The sequence below is a fragment of the Stegodyphus dumicola genome, chromosome 3 (genome assembly GCF_044657685.1).
Source record: "Stegodyphus dumicola isolate Sdum_Otavi_A_Nest chromosome 3, ASM4465768v1".
Lineage (NCBI taxonomy): Eukaryota > Metazoa > Arthropoda > Arachnida > Araneae > Eresidae > Stegodyphus > Stegodyphus dumicola.
This window is the reverse complement of record NC_140770.1, coordinates 111,013,963-111,034,070: the sequence shown is the minus strand read 5'-3', so window position 1 is coordinate 111,034,070 and position 20,108 is coordinate 111,013,963. Positions and strand designations below refer to the sequence as shown.

At 30.6% G+C, this 20,108-nt stretch overlaps 1 protein-coding gene across 4 annotated transcripts in view; it reads right to left on the bottom strand.

Moving 5' to 3' along the window:
• Nucleotides 1–20,108, bottom strand: part of nonC (serine/threonine-protein kinase Smg1) — a 219,019-nt gene that overhangs the window by 156,434 nt on the left and 42,477 nt on the right. For all 4 annotated transcript variants that reach the window (XM_085813193.1, XM_085813192.1, XM_085813194.1 and 1 more), the window contains 9 exons: nucleotides 12,451–12,545; nucleotides 12,270–12,354; nucleotides 12,111–12,183; nucleotides 9,741–9,997; nucleotides 9,376–9,603; nucleotides 8,541–8,671; nucleotides 6,216–6,410; nucleotides 4,036–4,148; nucleotides 89–188 (listed from right to left, as the gene is read on the bottom strand). In XM_085813193.1, coding sequence (XP_085669319.1) covers nucleotides 89–188; nucleotides 4,036–4,148; nucleotides 6,216–6,410; nucleotides 8,541–8,671; nucleotides 9,376–9,603; nucleotides 9,741–9,997; nucleotides 12,111–12,183; nucleotides 12,270–12,354; nucleotides 12,451–12,545 — 1,277 coding nt within the window. The remainder of the gene's footprint in view (nucleotides 1–88; nucleotides 189–4,035; nucleotides 4,149–6,215; nucleotides 6,411–8,540; nucleotides 8,672–9,375; nucleotides 9,604–9,740; nucleotides 9,998–12,110; nucleotides 12,184–12,269; nucleotides 12,355–12,450; nucleotides 12,546–20,108) is intronic.

Sequence of the window (20,108 nt, the reverse complement as noted above, 5' to 3'; positions counted from 1 at the left end):
TATTATCAATAATTTTGCAAAAATTAATACTCAGCACAATGAACAGTATTTATTATACATATTATATGCATCTGAATTAAAAGCTAACCTTTGCAGAGTAGTTTCTGGAAGCACTGATGAAGTTGACTTTAGGAAGATATGAAGACCCTTACAAGCAATTTTACAAACACTAGGATCATATGAAAAGCCTAAATGCATTATAATAAGAAAAATTCATAATTAAACAATGAGTATAGAATAATAGACAGTTTTTTTAAATGCTTATAAAAGTACTAAAGATCTCATAACACCTTTTCTGAAAAACCTACTAAATAAAAACCTTATTGAAATTTTAAATTCTCAAAAAACATAAATGTCATATATTCTTCAATAAAACAGAGATCTGGAAGTATTATTATTAGCTAAAAAGGATTCTTGATCACTAAATGTTTTTATATATGACAAAGAAGAGGATGTTTTAAAAATTTTGTCTTTCATAATACATGATAAATTCTTTTTTCTAATTCTGAATATAAACAAAACTTAGTGCATGAATTGCCTTAAGTCTAATGAATAAAAGTTTTATATAATTTATTTCATGGAATACAAATACAGCTATCCCTCGATTTACACGGAAGATGGGTTCCGCACAATACCGTGTAAATTAAAATCTTGGATTTTGCTACGTGAAAACGAAAAACAAACTAAATGTGCATAATTTAGTTATTTATTTACCTAAAGCAAAAGACATCTTAAAATAAATAAAGTTATACTTCATTCGGAAAATAACAAATATATGTAGATAAGAGAAGTACATATTTAATTTATTTTACATTAGGAAAATATACCATCATTCAAAAAAATTATTATAAGTTTAATCAATGTCATCACAGGAAAAAGGTATCTTTTTACTTCCTTGTACGAAGTAAAGAGGAAGTATTGTAATCACGAAAAGCTTCAGGCAGGATATTTCAACGAAAATATCCACTTTGACAGCTTTCGAATGCAATTTAACGATGTTTTTGCGTGATATCTGTATGTAAGGACAGAATAATGGACTCTTTTCCTCCAAAAAAACTAAAAAACTGCTTTAAAATGAATTCTGAAGAGAATTTTTCGTGGCGTCTGTATGTATGTACGTATCTCGCATAACTCAAAAACGAGTAGCCTCAGAACGTTGAAATTTTGTATATAAGACTACTATAACATGTAGATGTGCACCTTGTATTTTGGTTTCAATTGACCACGCCAAACGTATATAAATATATTTATATCCACTCTGTTACCCGGCTCAGTGATCTCAGTTTCTTTACTCTTATATGTTTGTAAATTGCACATTTTTTGCTTTATAAATTATTGAATTATGTTGTTTTTATCTTCCGGTTAAGGGTTTTATGCCTTCAGTAAATCCGTATGCAATATTTTTAGAATTATCAACAATTTTAAAATTGTTTAAGTGCTGCTAAGCCTAATTTGATGGCAGCCATTGCTCTTGTTTACATTTGAAACAGCTGAGTAGTGGATTTGTTGCCAATCTAGAGAAACTTAGCTTCGCAACAACAAAGACAACACCTTCATTTATTATTTAAATCATGCTTAATCCTTTCTGGAATTTTTTCGAGGAAATAAGCGTTTAAGATTTACTTCGTAATTAATACAGATATTTTGAGTTTTTATGTATTTTTGCCTTGTCGCGAAGTGAAAACTGAATTAATTGAATGAGAAATACTCAATCGTCTGTGAAAAACTGTTTCTTTTTTGTTTTGTTTGCTTAATTTCTTTTATACACAGTTCTAGCTTTATTATAGTATTTGAATAGAACATGTGGCAAAGATTAGATAATTCTTTAAATGATATAAATTTTGTGCATTCTGAGTTATAATATGAACGAAACATAACACTGTTAAGTAAACCTAGCGCCAGAGTGTCGCTATGGTAAACAAAGTGAATTTTAAAGAATGGCATTTATTCTATTGTGGTTTATGCGTTGTCGGCGAAGTAGGTTTAATTCAATCTAATGAGTTTAAATGAAATGCAAGAAATTTAATATTCCATACAAGAAAGTCATGTGGTGTACACATCAGATTTTTTTCATCTGATAAAGTAGATGATGACTGATTTTTAAGTGCTTTATAAATATTTAAAACCTTATTTGTAACAGCACTAGTATCAACTGGAGTTCGTTTTTGATTTTGGTCTTCTATCCCTATCACATGCCTTTTCCATATTTTCCGTTGTATCATCTCTTGCATATGAAATAGTGCTCTTACTGCTGCAAGTTCCAGCTGCTACACTTTTTCTAATAGAGTCTTCATTTTTACTAATTGTCTTTATGGTGATATTCATGGAGTAAAATTTACCAACATCTATTATTCTTTCTCTATTAAGTACACGATCTAATATTTCAATTTTTTTTTTTTCCTAAAGAAATAACTCTTCTTATTATTTGATTTTTTTCAAATCTTTTGGCATTATAAAAACTTAAAACATTTACGTAAATTATAAAAATGCCAGAAAAATATAAATATTGAAAACTTACCAGTAAGCATTCAAGTACGTAGATAAAAATTATGTAAGCTTTGCTGCTAAAATATTGATACTGCACTAGTTCACATGAACCAAATAGCTTCACTGTTGTAAAATACATATATATACTACAGGGATTCCCCTTTTACAACACAGGGAATTCCCAAACTTGTTCTTGCCACCAGTGTTATCAAAGGAATGAGATTAAAAAATGTCTTCAAATATATGTATTTGGGTATATTCAGATGAATATACATTTTTATCAAGTTTTAGAAATCCGTTAATTTGTAAACTAAGTAAAACCGAAATTATGTAAAATGAGTACAGTGTAAATCAAGGGACAGATGTACATTAATTTATTGAGAAAAATGAAAATTAAAAAAAAAAAACAAAAATTTCACACTCTAGTGCTTTTAACCACTAATCTCTGGTACTTATGTATTATCCTGTCAATTATAAAACTGTTCCCAAGTAGTGCAATTTAGTAGCAGTTATAGATACATGAGACATAAAAACACACTTGTAATACCTGTGCTTTTGTTTGATGTCACCATCATTCTCCAAAAAACCCTTCACCTTTATTAACAAGGATATAAATTGTTATTGTTCTATTTTTTTTTCCACATTCTGAAAACAAATTAATAAAATTTGGGACATACATTCAATAGAAGCAAGCAATGGATTAATTTAGAAGTTTTGGAATTTTAAAAAAGTGTCTATAATGACCACGATAGGATCAGCTGAATATAGCCAACAAAACATTGAGTAGAACAATTACATGCAGGAAGTTTACGTTCATAGCATTCTAAACATAGCTTCTGGTAAAATGAGAGAACCTGATAAAATAGTACAATTCAACAAAAGCCTTTTTTGTAAAGCGCAAAAAAACAACAACAAAGGGTGTTGAATACTGATTGTTTATTAAGTACAGAGCCATCAGTTTGATGGTAGCTAAAGTTCATGGTTAATGAGATAATATGCAAGTTGTGGTGATAGCAATAAGGAGTGTGAATACAGACCAGCTGTTGAGGGATGGAATGCATATCAGGTCCTGAAATAAAAGATTAAATTTTGTTGTGTTTAAAGTTTGATTATGTCGTGAGCATATTTAATGCGATATGGACAACAAGAGTCGGGTAGCTAACGCAACAACTTCTACTAAGTGCAGCATCTACTAACTCAAAATATTCTCATCTTTTTTTAAATGTCATTTATTACAATCATTAAGAAATTACCTAGCCAAAATGCTTGCTTTTGTACTTTATCACCTAAAAGGAAATATGTATATACAATTCAGTGTAATACATTACACAGGTAATATTTTCTTTAAAACACAAGAACTGAATCCATAATTTCCACTGTAATCTTATTTCCCAGAATACCTGATTTTAGAATTCATTTTTCCCTTAACTGACATACGAAACATACTAATATGATTGAAATTTTACTTTATAAACATTTATAACTCAAATTACATGAGAGTATAAATAATTATGTAAAATGGAATGATAAAAAAACATTAAAATTTACCTGCATTTAAGGTAGCATTTAAGAGATCTTCAAAACATGTGTTCAAAATTAAACGAACAAGATGTCGCTGTACATTCTCTAATATTTCCACAGACCATTTTGCAGCAAGAAGTCTAAAAAAATCAGATTGAAATGGAATACATAACTTTCATTAAAAAATTCACACAAAACTTAAATAAATAGCTTTTATTTTGCACTATTATTTAAATACACAGTATTTATTTCATATCAAATAACATGCAAAATAAGAAAATTTCCTATATATAAATACACTTAGAATAGAATTACCATTATAGCAAATAAGAATGGAGACATAAAACAAATGCATGTCAAAAGACTACCATATTAATGCAAATGCAGCAAAACTAATTTCTTAGTAATTTAAAACTTTTGGTAAATCTTTAGCATAAATAATGCAAATATATATACATAATTGCTATACAGTTTCTTCATTTTACACCTCCTTTAACTCACTGTTTTCTTCAAATAATAGGAAAAAATTTTTCAGCAGATCAGAATTAATTTCCTATAAATTTACATCCAAACTGAGGAAATTTTATTAAAATTATATAATTTTTGTTTATAAAAACTTTTCAAACTTTCAGATATTATAAGAGATGGGCAATAAAAATTATGGAATATTTGTATAACATGTTCAGGAACTTAATTAATATAAACTATTATAGTAGACAGTATAACTTAGATGTTACACATAACATCAAATATCACATACATCTTTTATAATTCATAAGATAGTATACTGATTATGGCAAAGCACTCAATGGCTGTCTGCCTAAAGATAGAAATGCCATTGGAGAACTTTCTAAGCGAAACTGGCTTGTATTCACATTACACATGGGACATAGCTAACCTTCTCGCCTGGAATGAAATGCAGGTCAAATTATCAGTATTCAGTGACTTTCACTGTGCAGCTGCTGGTGGCACAATAATTCACAAGTATGGTTCATTGACATTTTATACCTATTACAATATTTACATTTTAATATTTTTCATATGAAAGAGTACAGCAGTAACTTTCTTCTAGTCTTTTCTTACAAAACAAAACATTATCAAGTATAACATTATTTTTCCTCCTCTCCCCAATAATCCATAACTTCCACACGATAATGTTAAGTTTTAAGGAAGCACAACTAAGATTTAAGTTCAATATCACCATTTTCAACTCACTATTTTTTACCATACATTTTACTTTATATAACCAATAACAACTGAATCTTTTATTTATATATTTCCCAAACTGGAAAAAGAATGATAACACTGTGCAACTAAAATCTGATTAGTTAATGAATACTCAACAATTATAAAATATAATACAATGTTCGAAAATGAAATGAGTCAGTGGAAAATCATTAATAAAGAAAAATGTAGCTGTACAAAATGCCAGTGAAAGTAAGTACACTATAATTACGTGGTCAAAAAATACATGAAAATTATCTCCGAGTAGATAATGTAAAAAAAAAAATAAGTTCAGCAAAACAATTGAGATTAACTACATTGTTGAAGTGAAATATTTAAAAAAACAGTGTTTGAAATTTCTTAAAATATTTCGAGTAGAGTAATTACTTCTAGAAACAATATCAATAAAATGTTATCTAGGGTGTCCCAGAAGAAAGTCATCAATTACCAGCAATGACCAAAGATAAACATAAAGTGTCCTAAGAATGCATGGCAGGAAATGCATAGCTTACATATTATAAGTCTTGAAAATATGGAAAAAATATCCTATAGATATTTAAGAGGAAAGGAATATACGATGGGAAAATCGCAATTTACGAGTTTCAAGTCACTGAATATCAATGACAAGTAGATGCAAAGGATAACTATTTTCCCCAAATAATGCATTGTGGACTGCTTAAACATGCAAGCTACTGAAAGAGATGCTGAGGCTTACCACATACTTGGTGACCTCTTGCTAGTGATCTTCAGTGTTCTGTAATAAGTGGAGTGTTTCCCACTACATGTTCAAATGACTTTTTTTAATATACTACTGGAATTTCGTGACTTTATTCTAGGACATCCTATTTGCATATTTAATAAAAAATATGTTAAAATATTGTCCTGAAAAACATTTTAATAATGAAGATAATATATATATATATATTAAAAAACAGAAATTTAACACATAAACACAAAATACTGCTTTATACATAAAAACTGACCTGCTGTCATATGAATTATGAGGTCCATCAAGAAGGTCTATTAAAAGCTTAATAACTTTTTCTAAATTGCCACTGCTGGGAGAAGTTGGTGGAACATCAGTCATAATAGGCGAAGTGTTTCCAGATGTAGATACCGGAGATCCTGATGCAGCATTTGGATTTACAAGAGCACTACTATTCACGAAGTGAGAGTGCCTACAATTTTTACAAGAATTACGAGACATAGTAAATCAGCAAAAGCGAATGAATATTTTATGGTTTTTGATAATACTTTAAAATAGTTTTAAGAATTTCTAAATAGTCAACTGTACACTACTGTGTGTATATATACAGTGGTATACAGTTAGCTATACACACACACACACACACACACACACACAGGGTGTAACCAAAAAACTCATGGTTGCAATTGTTAAGGCTGATAGAACTTTCCCAAACAACTTTCACCACACAATGTGGGGTTGGAAAGCAAACAGTAAGCCACGAGAAGGTGCTCTCTTCAGAATGGATGAAACACCACCATTTGTTGAACCTGTCATTCAGCTCTATTCATCGCCAGAGATGCAGCAATATTTTAATGCAGAGAAGGCTCCTATTCACTTATATAAGGGTTATAAGGTATTTCTCCTACTTTCCTAGTGTGCCTTCATGGTGTGGTGGTTCTGCACACTGGGCCGGTATTCCAGAGTCCGTGGTTTGATTCCCAGCGAAGGCGGTTGCTAATTTTTCATCTCTCTTGCTTCCCAAATACCTAATGTCTCTACAGTGGCGCCCGAACTAAAAGGGTGTTGGATGAGGATTCTCCACACCCAGGATTTGGTGATTGGATCCCCTTAAAAAAACACAGTTGCCCTTTAAAAGGTGGAGTACATAAAGTATTTCTCCTGCCTTCTTAGCGAGCCTTTGTGGTGTAGTGGTCTGTATGCTCAGCGCGTAATAAGAGGTCCGTAGTTCGATTCCTAGCGAAGGGCAGTTGCTAATTTTTCATCTCTCTTGCTTCTAAAATACCTAATGTTTCTACAGGGTCAGCAAACGGAAATGCTGCAGAAGTGGTAAATCTTTACCAGGATCAATTTCTAAATAGGGCATTGCCTGATCGGAGAACATTACAATGCTTGCACAAGTAAGTCTCAGAAACAGGTTCCTTCTGCAACCAAAGGCATGACTCAGGTTGACCAAGGAGCACGAGAATTGAACAGAGATAATTTACGACCAGGCTGGGAAAAAAAAACGCGCAAGTAATAGCTTATGACCCAGGTATTAACCATACAACAGTATGACATGTGTTACATGAAGAAAGGTTACAAGCTTACCATCCCGAGCTCTTAAATGAATTTTGTATGTAGTATTTGCACATCAATTACTCCAACAAATCATCTGTCCTGTTTATGGACAAGGCTACATTTACAGAAGATGTCATATTTAATATATACACAACAATCATGAGCAGGCCACTGTAAATTCACGTTACATGTTCAAGATGCTACCAGCAAATGTTCTCCATGAATGTGCAGGCAGAGATTATCCATGATCACTTAACTAGCTCATGTCTTAAGACAACCGTGTACAGACAACTGCTGTCCAATTATCATAAAATGTGGCAGCATATGTTAAAATGCGGTTGCAGCATGACATGCAACTTGAGCACCATATTTCTTCAAAAACTGTGTGAAACTACCTGGACATTTTCTTTCCAAACAGATGGACTGTCTCTTGGCCTCCCATACCTCCTGATCTGTCCTGCCTGTGGGTTCCCCCCTCCTCCTCTAGGGAGAGCTACAAAGCGTTGTTCACGAGACGTCCATTCAATCACCAGAGGATCTTCTTATTCGAATTAACATCGTAACTGCAGACATTCGTGAAAAGTAAGGAATCATGATGTGTGCATGATTCACTGTTGCCAATATGACACTTATATTGCAACTGGTGCTCACTCATTTCAACATTCACTGTTAAGTTTTCAATAAAAAAGATTCTTCATCCTTTAGTAATTAGTTTTTTGTGTTCTCCATTTTCAACAAGCAGCAGTCCCCTTGCAGCTCACTATTTGCTTTTTGACCCCACATTCTATTGTGAAAGTTGTTTGTTTTGGAAAGTTCTATCACTGACTATCTATAATTCGAGTATAATGCTTTTATATTTTCAAACTACTTTATTGAAATTGTTATAAAAACGTGTAAACACCCTCTGTAACTGATAATTTTTTTGTTTTCAAATCATATTTAAAATAAAAATTTTAAAAAAGATAAATAAAAGAAATGAAATATTTAATTTAAAAGAAACTACATGCGTTCATAAAAATTTTTAAAATCAAAATAAGATTACCTTTGACAATGAGAATATAAAGTATATAAAATAGCTGACTGCAATGCAGGAAATCGTTTAGCTAACTCTGGAGAAGTTGGCTTCAGCTGAATTATCATTAAGTCAAAGAAACTGGGTTTCAAGGCAAACATCTATATCAAGAAAATAATCAAAATTTGAGACAATTTTGATGAATTAAAATGTTTCTAGCAAACTACTTCCTAGTAAAATTTTTATACAATACATTATTGTTGTCATTAATTGTGCAAAGTAAGACAATAATTTAAAATATTATTAACATTAAAATTTTAAATTTAATATATTAAAATACATATTTATCTCATTCATTATCTCCTAATGTTCTGTAGTAACTTTTGTATAAAAATAACACACTATGCTGATAAATAGATGATGGCATATTAAATTCAATACATGATTTATTTCTTTGCCCTATGCAAAGATGTATAAACATGTTAAATTAATTGATAACTTAAGTAACTGCAGATGGAGGTATGGTACATTATTAAAATTATAGATAAATCACAGTAAGGACCTTTACTAAAAAACAAACAAAATTCCAAACTGTTAAAAATGTACTGTTTTTTCTTCAAGGCTGGGAGAACTAAGTTTCATCTCCCACATAATGTAAATGCTAATGACAAACTTCACACTATTTACTTTATAACTTTTAGAACTATATTACAATATTTTATGAACTATTGTGTAGTAAATTATGATTTTTAACATGAAAACCGTTACAGTTTTTAACATATATCTGACAAGTACACAATTCATAGATTTATTAAACCAAGCAATTGAACATATAACCGAAAAGCTAATAACTGTTATAGCTTACTCTTATTAATGAATGTTTTATATTCCCTATTTCTACCAGTGCACATATACTCAGTAGAAGAGAAACTTCGCTGTAATAGGAGCATATGGAGTTTTCCTCAGATGATTTTAACAATGCATTATGAGAATCCACTATATCATTCATTATACATTTGTAAAATTCTTCAACAATTTGGACATTTTTCACAGCTAGGACAATATGATAGAGTTCAATAAGAAGTTTCTGAATCTAAAAAAAAAAAAAAAAAAGAAAGAAAGAAAGAAAGAAAATTTATTGAAACTGATGAAAATGATTTGCAGTGCAAATATAAGAAATATTTTTCATTTCAATACAGATTAAAATATTAACTTCATCACATAACAAACCTTTGATGATGGGGAGAGGCGAAGCTGCCGTGATAGTGAGGTTGGAGAAAATAATTTTGTAACAAACTTCACAGGAAGATAAGTTCCAACAGTTTTTACAAAACGTATCATCATTCGAAGAATAGATACAAGATGAGATTCACTAAGGGGATTGGATTTCTTTTCTTGCAGTAAATCAACAAAAGACATCAGTTCATCAAGAGCATCTTTGGAATGTAACTGGGCCAATTTTAAAAGCAAATCTAGGCATTCATTAGCTATTAAAAAGAAAAACAATAAAATTATATTATATATGTTTTCAAAACTTAATTTAAAAAAAAAAAAAAAAAAACCTTTTCTGACGAAATGTGCTTTGCTATTATAATACTTAAGTTTAAGAAATATATTTGATTTACTCAAGTAAGCAATAAGTTGGTAAATGCCAGACTGAAAAGTTCAGTACATCAACATTTCCATAAAAAAGGTGGCAAAAGCTTGTAACAGAAATGGAGAATTTATTTACTAAAAGCCATATTCTGCAATAAAATCTAACAAACAGAGATCATTATTTATTACATTAATTCCAGAGGTTCCATATTTCTACAGCATGCTCTGATCAACAAATATAAAAAACACATACTTTCTATTAAATGAATGCATACATATACAAATGTACACAAATGAAAGGTAACATGGCCAGAAATTGCTGACCACTCTGCTAATAGACATAATGGATTTGATGAATATTTTATAATAGAAAATACACAATAAAGTTGTATCACTTGCATCATCAAGTAAAATTTTCTTTTGGTTTCATCTATACATCTTTCTGTACACAAAATAAAAATTATTCATAGTGATTTGCTTAATTGCAATATGACTTAATAATTACTCTGTTCCTTGCATATACATGCACAGATGAAATCTGACTTTGTTTCCGTGATTATACTGATCTTCCAAACATCAAATAATGATCTAATGATAATTGTGTTATTTTCACAAAGTACTATTAAGTGCTTGGAAAATTGTTAGATTAAGCAAACTACTGTACAAACTTTATGAAGTATTGTAAATATATATATTTGTAGTGATTCCCATTTGTACTTAATGCTTCTATTAAAAGAAAATTCTGCCTCCCAGATAGACAGTATAGTGGTTAGTGACTCGAACTGCCGTAGCAAAGGGCACGGGTTTGAATCCCAGAGAAGGCATGGATATTTGCAAATGCATAATGTCTTTGCGGCATGGGAGCACTCTAAATATACAAGCCTTCTCATGTAGTTTGGTAGTAAGGGAGAAGGGTGGGAGACCCCGGGACCATCCCTGGGAAGGTCTTCCTCAAATGTGGAAAGGAAGTAATCCAACCTCCCTGATGCACTGACAACTATTCTTCCATGAAATGTGGATTTGATAAAAAAATAATAGAAAATTGCTTTACATACTGAAAAAAAATGCTCCATGAGTTTTGTAAAGGAGGAAGTAGCAGTATGTCTCACAGAGAATGCAACAAAGAAACTTTTACATTTCTCCAGAATTGATAGTTCTTAAGGACTAACCACTAAATTTTTGAATTACATATTATTTCTGAAATAATATTAAATGGCCACATCTGTGTAAATAATTCTAGATTCCTACAAAATAAGCTTTACTTTTACATATTAAATTGCATCACCTAAGACAAAATGCATGAATTAAAACACATCAACATTAAAAAAGATAAGATTAACAGAAATATTTAATTTTTAAAACTAAGACCAATTACAGATAACTTTAAAAATTCTGAGCAAGTTCTCTGCAGTCTTTGAACGTCTAGAGAACAGAAAAAATTTCTGAAGCTGAAGAAAAAATTCTTTAAATGTTTTTTAGATTTATAAATAAATAACAAAATGCTTTGGACATTTACCTTTAGCATTCTATTAAAAAAAGGTTATTTTTCAGTCCATATTAATTTTAAATCATAAAATGTGTTGTTGCGTCCAGTCTCACTTATCTGACCTCATCAGAACACAAATTTTCTCATGACAAGAATTGCAAGATTGTGTCTATCATTTCCATGATATAAGTGACAGTACAATTTTGCCTACTTCTGCCTCAACTTTGAAGGTCTCCCATCCCTCTTCTCGTACCACCAAATCATTCGAGCTCTTTTGGCTCACCATATAGATTTTTTTAGTCCCCTCATATACTATGCATTTACAAAAACACATGCCTTCTTCAGAATTCTAACTCGCACTCCTCAGTGCAGCAATCAGCATCACTAACTACTATCCCATCTGGGAGCATGATAAACTTTAAAGTAAATTAACAATGTATTAAAATAACTCAAAAATAGCAAACAACAAAGACTTTCCATTAACAGAAGTATGAAGCTACAGATTATAAATCAATTACCTGAAGTCATTAAATCGCAGTAGTAATGATATTCCATGGTTATTTTAATATACTTTAAAAAACTTTTTAGCATCTGAAAAGTAAAGATGAAACAGAAGTTAAAACAATGAAATTATGAAGTGCAGTACATAAACAGTACAAATATGAAACACCAATTACCTGTACAACAAATCCCCATGATATAGGGCCACTTTCATCAGGTACTATTAAATCTTCAATACTTTTTAACACAGTAATTAAAACCCTAGAATATTAAAGAAATTTATTTGAAATTACAATTAAAAAATTACCCTGAATTTTACAAAATATAATAATCAAAGTTATAAAAAGAAAAATATACCTAATCAAACTTTTTATTTTAGCTACATTTTCTTCAGGAGAACAAAGTTGGCTTTCTACACTTCCTGAAGAATTTAGTTTTGATTGAGCCAATTCCTGAAAACAAAACTATTTTTAATTTGTAAATACATATCAGGAAACCCATGTTTATGACTGTTTGAAAATAAAAGCTAATGGCATTCAAGATTATGACAGCGGCTTTTTTAAAATAAATTGATATTTATGAAGCCTCTAAAGCAATTGAATAACAAATTATCACATTTATTAACACATATATACTCTATCTGCTTTCAACTTAAACCCAAGTTCTTAAAATATCTTCAATGTTTTCAAAAAGATATCATCATTAAACAACACACATATACATTTGAGAACCTCATATGCATAATAATGAAAAAAAAATGTGTTTAATCAAATTGCAGTTCAACTGAATTTGAAAAATTATGCAAAACAAAAAAGACAATATAGGTTAGTTTCCCTTAAAAGTAAAGACAATGTACAAGTTAAAAATTTTATTCATCTTAAACAGGTCTTCACAATAGAGAATAATTTTTTTCAGAATTTATATAAAATATCATGCAGGTACAACAATGAGTAAGATAAAAAGTTAGAAGAGGGAAAAAACATATCCAAATTTGCATTAGCACCTACTTGAAAAAACATGCATTGTTAATAAGTATTTAACAAGTGTTTCAAGATATATGTAAATAAATTTAGCATATTATATTTACTTGTAAACAACACAAGATTCTTATTCTATTGCATAGTTATCCCACTTAACATACCAATTATCCTTTTAACAAGTATCTTTTTTAGTAACATTTTACACTAAATCAAAAGCAACAAAAAGAAATAAAATTATTAATTACATCTTTACAGAAACATAATATCAATTTTTAAAATAAAGAGAGTTTTAAGTCATATAAAATAAATAACAGCTGAACATTACTTAAATTACTACAGAAAAGAATAATGTTTAATTTTTAACGATATAAGAATAAAAATCATTTTAGTCAGTCATTTAAATAATTCACTGCAAAGATATGACAAATTAAAATAAAAATGTATGACAGTTACATGGCCTTCAACCATTTAAAGCAGATTATGAGATGATCACTTTTTTTTAATTAATATTCAGAAAATTGCAGGTTTCCACAATAGAAAATGCTTATGATTTAGAAACAGATAGATGCTTATGATTTTGAATAGAATCATAGAAATACTTATGATTAGAACAGTAGCTGATATTTGCTACAGCAAGACCTCTAAATTCGGTATAAACATTTTTTATCATCATGGTTTTTTATTCTAATTTTTCATTTATTAATCCAAATGATACATTTTTATTGTTAAGTAAATAAATAATAAAGTTTCTACAGTTTAGTTAGAGCATACATAAAATGTTGATATGTGCAATTAATACTAAATTACTAATTTTATGAAAATATTTAACTTGAATGATCACTGAAAACAGAATACATTTTCTTTGACGGCATTACTAAATGAATAGAAATGATCTCTCCCCTTTTAGTCAGTCATTTAAAGGATCATCAAAGGATAGCAATATCTTGATAGTTTACATGTTTATGTATTAATTCTTTACTGCTGACAGACTGAAATACTGCTCCTTCTTATTACTTGTGAAACTAGATTCCCCCCCCCCTAGAAACGAATTTCTCCATTTCCTACCATTTGAGGATTGCTAGCCAAAACAGGTCTTGCTAGAATCTGCCTTGGCTATATATGCAGGACAATTTGATATTGAGGCAAAAATTTTATTTACAGCTCTGTCTTGTACAGGTTTCCTTCATAGAATCAGTTCTTGAATAAGTCAACCAATCAGATATCACAAAAACGAAGATTCCTGGAAATTTTTCTTTTGACACACAGTCATGCATAGCTTTCAGGTCTGATAACAGTTTTAGACTGTCAAATTTATTGGAAAAAAATAATTCATGGGTATTTCATGGGATAGCAAAATACCTTATACAGTCAAAAGTCGTTAATTCGGACACCCATAATCCGGACCTCAAAGGTAAAATCTTTCTGCGCATGCGCCGCGTTGAAGCACGCGCAGAATACGTTTTCGCGTGCGCGTTTAATGTATAACGGACGGTATAAGCTAAAATTATCTAATTATCTATTTCAGTTAATGTTGATGATTGCATTGTTCCTTAATCTTCGAACTGGATCCGGCTTATTATTTTTTGCAGACTGTAAGAGCAATTTTATAAAAGTAAGCTTGAACTTTCGATTATTTCAAATAGAATTTCCGATGCTGGAGCTCCCAAAGGATCTACAAAACGAAAGTATGTTTCGATGCCCATCAAACAAAAAGTGGAATTGCTACAAAAAATGGATAAAGACATATCCTTTGTTTATCTAACCGTTCCGAAATCTGTTTATCAATTTCACGCTGCTCTGTGCTGGGGGGGGGACGTCGAGGCGCGCAATGAATTGGAAGTTGATCTGTCAACACTATCATTATCTTCAGGGCAGTTGTTTTTATTTTATTCGGCTTATAATTCCTTACTAAATGTAGTATTTTATCTCGATATACTCCATCTTTGATATTATTTAAATCAAATTCCTCGTTATTATAAATATCACGAATACAAATCAAATAGTTTTTTTGGTTGTAATTTTCTAATTTCGGCTATGCGTAATGTATGCTTTACGCATGCGCGCGTTGAAAGAAATGTTTAATAAAGTAAACAAATAAATATTAAGCTTCTTTTTTTTTGTTAATTTTGATACCCTTTAGATCATAATTACTCATTATTTTATAAATTACGGTTTCATATTTTTAATTTTATAATTTCTGCATGCCATCTTACCAGATTTAAACTGATGATCTATAATCCGGAAAAATCGATAATCCGGAATCGCCGAAGTCCCGATGAGTCCGGATTAAAGACTTTTGACTGTATATGATTTTATTCAGATATTTTACATGAAATATTTCATACTAATAAATTTCAATAAGAAACTGGATATTTTAAAGGCAGTTTTTATTTTTAAAAAATTTGGGTTTAATCAACAATTTTATTTCAGAGAAAACCAAAATAAATGGAAGAAATTATGTTATCGCTTTAATGTCATATGTAAACTTATTTCATATATGTAAGATATAACAAAATACAATAGCTGTTTTTAAAAAAAATAACTGGCAACCTCAAAAATTAACATTCTAGATTTGGCGATCTCCCCCTAAATTCATCTGTTCTCCCAAATTCCAGATTTTTTTTATGTTATGTAACGTTTTAATGCAGATATCTCTTGTCCAATCAAATTAATTGTAAACCAAAACTTTCTCTAACTCGAACTGAAACTATCAACTTCCTCCCTTCTTCCTTTGAACTGCTGCGTTCTCTTTCACTTACGCTTCCCCGCCGGTAAGACACTGCTGCTTATTTGCCCAAGATGATGTCGTAGCTTTTTATCGGTGTATATAAAAATTATTCATATTCAACTATGATCGAAAAGTAATTTGTCTGCCAAAGAAATAAATTTTGATGTGCTTACAAATAAAGGTGGTGAAATTAGTTTTGTCAAATTAGTTTAGTTTCCTGTCTTATCCACCCAGCCATGTCTACAGCCAGAATTTAGAAGTACTGGATTCATGACTGCACATTTAGTATTCTACATATATATTTTTTAGGAATCCTTCTACTTGATAAGCATTTGACATTTAATGAATTAAAAACGTAAGCAATGAGTATGAATTTCCAAAAAATGTAACAGGAATATTTTAGATTGCCTTATTATTTCTTGTTACATTTTCTTAAAATGGATAAATTTTTAAACTCTGATATTGCTGTGTAATTTACAACATATCATTTAAAAAAACAAAATGAGAAACAATTGATTTTTATGCACTTTCTAATAAACAATAAATAAATACACTCTTCTGTATCATTAGTAAGATTTAAAAAAAAACTGATATTAAACTATGAAATCTTTAACAAAGAAAATTAGAAGGTGGAAAACCAGAATGTAATGACATACCAATTTAACATGCAATAATTTAATTCAAAACACCTTTATATTTTATAGAAATGACTTCAATGGTAATAAATCATATCCAGAAACAAAGCATTTTCAGTTTATTAGACACTATTTTGAAGATAGATGAACATGAGATCATATAGGAAACAGAATTAATTTATATAAATAAATACTACTGCATGACTTTAGATCAGATTTAATAACAATCCCCTAGTGCTCTACCAACAGTGTCTTTCACTAGCAACACCTGATTATGCATAAACATGTTTATTATTCTTCTTACAACACTCTTAATAACTGGTTGCAATTGTCACCCAGCACTTCAAACACATACAGCAAAGCAAATATCAGGAATTCAAAATTATACAAATTTTTTGCTTCCTGAATAAATGATTTATTTTCTTAATCTATAAATACAAATTCTCATTTAAATTTCTTGATTAATCATGCAACATTTTATTTTGTTTTGATTATAATAAGCTACTTTTAATGTGGCGAGGATAAAAGAATCAAGGATGTAAAGCTAAAAACGCAAATGGATAGAAAGAAAATTTACATAATTTCAAATCAGTGAAAAGTAAAAGGAATATTAACTAAGTAACAATATGTTATAAATAATAACTCTTACATTTACCATCATAAATAATCAAGTGGATAAAATGGCACAAAGCATTACATTAAATAATTTGAAATACTTAAAAAGGGAAGAAGACTTGTTTCAATAAACATATCTAACAAAATGAACAAATGATAATAATGACCTTTAGAAGAATATAAACTTTCTATAGCAAACGAACTCATATTAACAATACATATGGGAAAAAGATTGAGAGACAGTTTAATATATATAAATACTCACTACAGTACAAAGTCCGAAATCCTGATGTCCATTATACGGAATGACCTAAAATCCGGACCTCAAAACCACCAACATTTTTCTCCTAGGTTTTACGCATGAGCATTTGATTCCCTCCCCCTCCATGCATAACAAAACATCTGGAGAGTACAGATCCTTAATTTCACTTCAACACTAAATGAAATACCTTGTTATTGAAGAAACAAACATTTTAGCATAAATTTGTAGGATAGGCAATTTGACTCTGTTGCTGCGTATCTGCTTTTTGGCACATATCTCAAACCGAAACATTCCACATAGATATTGGGTTGGCAACTAAGTAATTGCGGATTTTTTTTAGAAAATCAAAGACAATTTTTTCATGGAACTAAATAATTTTATTCTGTAATGTATTGCCCATTTTGATCAATGACCTTTTGCCATCTTTCAGGCAGCATCATAATCCCACATTCATAAAACTTCTGGTTTTTATTAGCAAAAAACTGAATCAGGTACGATTTGACATCATCATCATTATTGAAATTTTTACCATTCAAGGAACTTTGTAAAGATCGAAACAAAAAGTAATCAGATGGTGCAAGGTCAGGACTATATGGTGGATGTGGCAAAACATCCCAAGCAAGCTCCAATAATATTTGCCGAGTGACCAAAGATGTGTGTGGCCTTGCATTGTCATGATGGAATGCAACACCTTTTCGATTTGTCAATTCGGGCCGCTTTTCTTCAACTGCACTGTTTAATTAACGTTAGTCGTTCAATGTAGACATCAGAATTGATCATTCGGTTGGGTGGTAAGAGTTCAAAGTAGACAATTCCTTTGTAATTCCACCAAACTGATAACAAAACCTTCTTTTGATGAATATCAGCTTTTGATGTTGTTTGAGTTGGTTCACCTGGCCTGCTTCACGATCTTTTCCGCTTGATATTGTTGAAAACAACCCATTTTCATCGCCAGTTATCAGTCGTTTTAAAAATGGATCATTTTCATTACGTTTCTTTAGCAAATCGCAGCTGTTAATGCATTGCGTTAAATGCGTTTCTTTCAGTTCATGAGGAACCCATGTATCGAGTTTTTTAACATAGCCAAGTTGTTTTAAGTGATTTTCAATGCATGTATGTGATACATGAGGCTTCTCTGCAATCTCACGTGTTGTACTGTGACGATCCAAATCGATTATTGCTTTGATTAGGTCGTCATCAACTTCAACTGGATGAACAAAGCATTTTTCATATTTGAGTGAAAAATCACCAGAACGAAATTTGACAAACCAATTCTGACACTGCCGTTCTTTTAAGGCTTCGTCACCATAAACAGCACATAACTTTTTATGAGCTTGTGATGCGTTTTTCCCTTTGCGGAAATTAAAAAGCAAAATATGACGAAAATGTTCCTTTTGATTTTCCATTTTTCAACGAACGCCAAACGAAAACTACGCAACCGATCAAAAAACTTTTTTTATCGATTGACAGCTGAATTGCCAACTAACTATCAAATAACAAAATGTGTTTTACATTTGTACTACATCTGCAACCCTAAAAATTCAACTGAAGCCATCTATGAGTGAAATCCGCAATTACTTAGTTGCCAACCCAAGACATCGTTGATCTGATGCCAACCTGGCGACTCATTATTTATTACACTTTCCTTTCATAACCGCATGTTTATCAAAACATGACAATTTGAGTACTGACTCATATAGCGATGCCTAAACAATTTCTTTTTATGTTAGTAATCAAATAATAAAAGAGTATGGTAACTTTTTATGTTGACATTGCGCTTGGCGATGATTACAGATTTAAGTTAAATGCGCTAAAAAATGTTGACGAGGAAAAATTTACCAAAAATTTCGTTCCATATGCTAAAAATAAATTTGATGATGATAGCCGCTAATTTTAAAGGTTTTCGGATGTCGCAAAACAAAGGTGAAATTTTCCAATTAACGGATTTTATAAAGAAAAGTGGAGAGGCAGTAATAAATGAAGATGATATAAAAGAAGTTTTTCACTGTGATAACAATGCTCATCAATCAATTAATGAATGAATGGCAAAACCTATATTATGGTTCTAGATCCAAAAAATACCGCTACCAATAGTGCAGAAAGTGAAAGAGAGGTTACTGAAAACAAGAAAATTTCGAGAGACAATTTAGTCAGAATTCTTGAAACAGCAGTTACAGGACTTCAACAATGTAACTAAACAAGAGATTATGTCTGTCTATAGAATTAAAGAGAAAGTATTAGCACAAAAAACAAAGCAACCTAAACAACTTACATTGAAAGAAATGTTTAATAAGGTAAACAAATAAATATTAACCCTCTCACTGTGCATCCCGCAATTTCCACAAGTAATGTAAAATTAGCAAAATTTGTGCAACCCGCGACTTTGATGAATTTTTGCCTTCTATTTAACAGTGCAACCCGCGACTTTGATGAATTTTTGCCGTCTATTTAACTGTGCAACCCGCTTTTTCCCTGTTCAAGGTTTCCTTTCAGCTTTTCTGCGATGTTTAATTGTTTATTTAGTGATGTGGGCTAACAGATGGTGTTAGTTGTCCACATTTCTGCCTAATGTACAAGAATACGTAATGTAGCATTTTGCGTGTGCTTTTCAGAGCTCAAAGATGCCTGGCAGGAAGCATTTCACGAGTGATATAACCTATATTCCTGACACTGATAGTAGTTCTGACTCTGATTTGAAGTATATTGAAGATAGTTATAAAGAAACTGATGAGAATTTCTCGGATTCCTCTGCAGATAGTGATATATATGAAAATTCAGTTTCTATTGAAAATGTT